The sequence below is a fragment of the Gossypium hirsutum genome, chromosome A12 (assembly GCF_007990345.1).
Source record: "Gossypium hirsutum isolate 1008001.06 chromosome A12, Gossypium_hirsutum_v2.1, whole genome shotgun sequence".
In the NCBI taxonomy this organism is placed as follows: domain Eukaryota; kingdom Viridiplantae; phylum Streptophyta; class Magnoliopsida; order Malvales; family Malvaceae; genus Gossypium; species Gossypium hirsutum.
This window is the reverse complement of record NC_053435.1, coordinates 107,866,862-107,872,248: the sequence shown is the minus strand read 5'-3', so window position 1 is coordinate 107,872,248 and position 5,387 is coordinate 107,866,862. Positions and strand designations below refer to the sequence as shown.

The 5,387-nt window shown below is 31.7% G+C and overlaps 1 protein-coding gene across 2 annotated transcripts; it reads right to left on the bottom strand.

Moving 5' to 3' along the window:
* Nucleotides 1-586: 586 nt before the first annotated feature.
* On the bottom strand, nucleotides 587-3,325 carry LOC107944001 (protein HOTHEAD). 2 transcript variants are annotated; one of them, XM_016877817.2, is made up of 4 exons: nucleotides 3,125-3,325; nucleotides 2,390-3,031; nucleotides 1,914-2,299; nucleotides 587-1,066 (listed from the first exon to the last, which is right to left on the bottom strand). In XM_016877817.2, exons 1-4 carry the CDS (start codon nucleotides 3,207-3,209, stop codon nucleotides 698-700), a joined length of 1,482 nt encoding a protein of 493 aa, XP_016733306.2. In that variant the 5' UTR covers nucleotides 3,210-3,325; the 3' UTR covers nucleotides 587-697. The 2 variants fall into 2 exon arrangements, with proteins under 2 accessions (XP_016733306.2, XP_016733305.2); XM_016877816.2 differs by having other exon boundaries at nucleotides 1,914-2,311; nucleotides 3,125-3,271.
* Between the last annotated feature and the right edge of the window lie 2,062 nt (nucleotides 3,326-5,387).

The following is a 5,387-nucleotide window of genomic DNA, read 5'->3' as shown; positions in this document are numbered from 1 at the left end:
TTGTTTGAACTTGATTAACATCCTGAGAATTTAAGCATCTACAGGTGTATGGCGCTCGAGAGTGCATTTAGAGGCACTACAAAAGATAACTTTATCGAATTTGGGGAGTTGAAGGAAGTGTGTGAAGATGTGATTATCCTAATCAAATCTTCAAGGTGGAGATTGTTGAAAGGTCAACAAAGGTAGGAAGCAACTTGTTAAAAAGGTTGAGCAAGTTGCAACGAATGTTAAAAAGTTGAATGGGATAATTGCAATTTTGGTCCCTAATTTTTTAGGCCATTTGCAAGTTAGTCCCTGAACTTCAACTATAAATAGGCCTTTTCATTTTTCATTTCAACTATCCCAACCAATCTTTCTCTCTTAGTTTTCTCTCTTCTCCCATTTGAGAATTCTTAAGGAATTCTATTTGTTTGTAATATTTTGGAGATAGTAAAGTTATCATCTGGTGTTAGTGCCCGAGGACGTAGGTATAATTTACCGAACCTCGTTAAAACTCTTATGTTCTTTTTTGTCCTATTTTTCTTTCAATATTTGAGGGTATAATAGTAGTATTTAATTGTGCTATTAAATTACGTTAGAAGGAATATTCTGACTAAGGAAAGACTTGGTATTTAAGAGATCCTTGTGATCCACTTCTCTTCCCTGGGAATTGAACTTTGTGTGATTTTTTAGTACAATAATTTACACACTTCCGACCCTATTGGAACAACAAAAATGTCATCACAGTGTCATTGCAGAATTGTTCCAAAGACGAAGCAGTATCAATGTGTCTCGGTCTCTGGTTCAAGGGAAGTGCTGCCACCACATTCAGAAGCTGTTGAGTCGAGATGGTTTGGTAACGAAATTTCGAGAAGGCTTTGGAGTTCACAACGTTGATTATGGTTTTCATGCCTTGTACACAGTTTCTTAAGTCTTCTGGTTCTTGAAAGTAATTGAACCTCACCTTGGGGGTCTCGTTTGGATCGGTGCTACGAAGCTCAAGGTGGCCTGTTGAGAGTGGACGAGCAACTTTTTGAAGGATGATGCCACCGTTAAGTCTTGTATCGAAGAAGGACCCAATAGTGGTCTTTGCATGCGACAACCATTGCCATTGTTAAAAAACTATAGTGAATTGTATGATCATAACCAAAAAGGAAAATGGTAAACTACATCCCATTTTTGTAAGTTTTCCTTTTGATACTTTCGCTAGATATTATTTTTAATTTAGTTAACGTCTATGTTACAATACTCCTACTTTAGGAGTTCAACTTAGTAAATTTTTGTTTTTGTCATTCTGTTTTTAGAATTATTTTACTTTTTAAAAAAGAAAAGGGAAAAAAATTAATTTTTATAAGGAATTAAGTTCTTCAACTATGAAAATGAAACTCAAATTTTCTGAATAAAACCTAGGTTTTCCCTTATAAAAACCAATTTCTTTTCAAAAAAATCTAGATATTTACCTATAAAACCTATGTTTTTCCCTTTTGAAAAATATCTAGAAGTAATTCTTAAAAGTGGAAAATAAAATAAATTGAAAAGAAAAATTACTTTTTATGTAAAATCCCAAGTGTTTCGTTTTTTACTAGAAAAAAAATTAAATTAATTCAAAAAAATTTATTTTATCTTGTAAAAACCCGACAATTCCCTTTAAAAATTTATATTTTCTTTTCTTCAAAAAGTAAAATAGTTGACAAAAATGGGTGTACAATAAATCATTAGTTAAATTAACACAAGTGATTAAAATAAGAAAACTATTTAACGTGAAATGACTAAACCCCCACAAAAAAAAACTAATGACGGTGCTATATTTTATATTTTTTATTTCTGATGACCAAAACAAAAATTTATAAAAGTTAGATGAATAAATTAAATGACTACAATATAGTTTACCCAAAAAAACACATATGAAGAGGTATGAAATTGTAGGTAAAAACCTGGTCCGAGATGGAGAGCAAAAACTTGGAAATCCACCCAAAAGAAGGAGCCAAATTCAATCCACTTCCAGCTTCAATATAGTTAACAAATAGGGATATGCCCACAGTTGAAAGGAGTGAGAGCTCAACGGGATTAGGGGATGGAATAAAAAGACCATTCAATGTATTGTCGGCTATGCCTTGGCCAACCATAGGTTGGTCCATCACCAGCTTGACACCAAGTGGCTCAAGTTGAGAACGTGGCCCAATGCCGCTCAACATCAACAATTGTGAGCTTCCAATGGCACCTGCTGATACGATTATTTCACTCTTGGAATCATTTGTTAAATATGCCGTGTGCTTTTCTCCCAATGCATCCTCATATATCACCCCTATAGCTCTAGTTCCTGATCCAACAGCTAAAAGTTACATATTAAGTTGTAAGATCATTAAGAGCAAGTAAGCTACATATTAAGCTGTAAGATCATGCAACTTACTTTGTGTTGGAAAAAGGATCTTGGTTACCGTGGCATGCAAGTAAACTATGATATTCTTTGGGTCAGCATATTCAAGCAAGTCAGCTGCACTATGTCTATGATCATTCATGTCGAAAATGGTTGAACCAATTTTAGTCCCATTGATGTGTTCATTTGTAAATCCGTTGTATGGTAAAACCCCAGCTTCAAGCAACCCATCCCTCACTGCGGTTTGCCATTGCAACAATGGTGCCTTGAAAACCACCTTGTTTTCAACCCACTGATATGCATCATTCACCAAAGCTTCATCCAAACCAGATTCCTTTACGAACTCGGTTTCGGCGTGTGAGTAAAACCCGGCGTTGATGACGGTGCCACCACCAAGTACACGTGCTCGGTGGTTGTATACTCCGTCCTCAGTAACGAATATTTGAGCATATGAATCGGGGGAGGGATCTGAAAGAGTGAGCAAGAAGTTGCCTTTGTCTGTCTTACCAGGGTTGCGGTAGGGAGACCCTCCTCTTTCGAGGACTAAAACGTTGGCGGTTTCTGCTAGAGTTGCGGCCAAGGGACAGCCGGCAGCTCCTCCACCGACCACAATATAGTCGTGGTATGAGACCGGAGGTGCTTTTGTTGATTCGTGAACGAAACTGTAATTTGGAGCTGCAAAATAATGGATCATATATATATATTATAAGAGAGATATATCTTAGTCATTAGTCTAGTGTTTGTTTCTATTAATTTTCAAATCTTTACCTGTCTCAGCATGGGAAAAGTTGGGGTGCAAAGCATAAACAGCGACAAGCAAAGCTTTGAGGAACCCCATTGATCCCAAATCCATCCTGTATTTCCAAATTTAGCTTTACTTACAATGTGGGCACAAGGGATGACTAGGGACCCCCCCTTAAAAATATATCCGCAGACCTTGAGGATTAATATATCAACTTAACAATCATCGTAAGAAAATAAATATTAAAACTATTTATCAATTTTTATTTTAATGTAATTTTTTAAAAATATCAACACTATAAACTATGTGATACTATCTTCTTGTGTATACTAACATTGGATCTTTTGAAAAAAAAAGAATTATTTAATTTATCTAATTTTTTTAATTTTTATAAATGCACTCAATTAGATCAAAATAAAAAATTTAGATATAAAATTATTAAACAAAAATTAAAATTCATGGGAAATATTGAAATTTATTTAAAAAAAATATAAACAATACATTTACATATGACGTTAATTAATAAATGGTTTAATAATGTGTTGGGGGAAGAGTATCAAATTTATTATTGGATTTATTTAATTTTTATAATTTTTATAAATGCACAAAATTAAAAATTTATGTCAAATATTAAAATTTTATTGAAAAAAAAGTACAAACAATGTGCATATGACGCAAACCAAAGTCAAACCAAGCATATGACGTAAACCACACTCAAACCACATGTTAGTTAATCAATGGCTTATTAATTATGTGGGGGAAGAGTATCAAATTATTAATTATAGAAGATTTCTACGTGCATTCTATGGCAACAATTAATTATTTTTTAAATTTTTAAAAAATAAAATAAATATAAAATTATTTTTAGAAATTAAAATATATCATAAAAATTAAAAAAATATTTTTTTACTATTCTTTATTTTTAAAAATTAATTATTAATATGACATACACGTGACAATCTATAGCATGCCACATCATCCATCTATTTTGAAGTGATTTGACAAACAATGAATATTTAAAGATTAAAAGAGATGAAAAAATAAATAATTAGTTAAAATGATTATCTTTAGTAAAAGTTGGAAGGTAAATAAATCATTATAAAAAAAAATTTAATGCTTTAATGAAACTATAGATCATGTTTGGTTTCCTTCACGCTTTTCTCATTTCCTTTTCTAATATTATTTATAATTAATTAAACATAAATAATAAAATAAATTTTAAAATACATAAATGAATATTTTTAATTGAAAATGAAAAATGTAGAGAGTTGAATAGGAAGTTACAATGTCACTGCGTTATACACCCAACTAAACTCAATCATGTTATCCAAATACCAATTTAATGATTTGTCATGGTATAATACTTAGTCATTAGTTAGTTATGGTTTTTTTTTTGTTAAAGTATCTATTGAGATGAGTCCAGTAATTAATTCACAGCATTCTATCAGTAAAGTAGATACTGGCTACAAATTTTAAAGTTGATTCATACCCAGAACAAGGATCAAACACTTGACCACTAATTAAAGTATACTTGTTAATTAATTATAGTTAGTTATACTTATTAATTGCATGCATTATCATTATTATTCATCTTATCACTCGATCTCTCTTGAGTTTGATCATTGGAATGCTTTAAGTATTGTAACACCCCTTACCCGAGACCGTTTCCGGAGTCGAGCACGAGGCATTACTTAGCTTATCTTACCAATTCGGAGCATAAAAACTAGGTTTGAAAATTTATTTCATTATTCGCAGCAAATCTGTCCAATCACGCAGCAGTTACTAAATTAATTATAACTTGAGCTACAGAACTCGAAATTTAATTCCGTAAATTTTCCCTGAAACTAGACTCATATATCTACTCATCATAAAATTTTTAGAATTTTTGGTTCAGCAAATTATTACAGTTTATTAGTTAAAGTATCCCCTGTTTCACCATCTGACTGCCCTGACCTCTAGTCACTAAAAATAAGTTTTCTCACTGTAGGATTTTCATATGAAGTTCTTACTTGTTTCTACAGAAAATAGACTCATTAAGAAATCTAAGCATGTAAATTTCAACTCATAACCATTTTTGTAAAATTTGTAATTATTTTCTAAACTCAGAACAGGGGACTCCAAAAACAGTTCTGACCCTATCTTACTAAAATTCACATATATTAAAATATAAATTTCCTTTTCTACACCATTATTTTTCCATGAAAATAGACTCAACAAGCTTTAATTCCATATATCATTCACCCTCTAATTCATTTTATACTATCTTGGGTGATTTTTCAAATTCATGTC

What these genes read in the sequence shown, in the direction of transcription:
- LOC107944001 (XM_016877816.2), bottom strand. Translation starts at nt 3,209, where the DNA reads ATGGATTTGGGATCAATGGGGTTCCTCAAAGCTTTGCTTGTCGCTGTT. An exon ending in GATCCTTTTTCCAACACAAA is followed by an intron (nt 2,312 to 2,389) that starts GTAAGTTGCATG and finishes TGTAACTTTTAG; the next exon opens with CTGTTGGATCAGGAACTAGA. An exon ending in TGCTCTCCATCTCGGACCAG is followed by an intron (nt 1,067 to 1,913) that starts GTTTTTACCTAC and finishes TCGCATGCAAAG; the next exon opens with ACCACTATTGGGTCCTTCTT.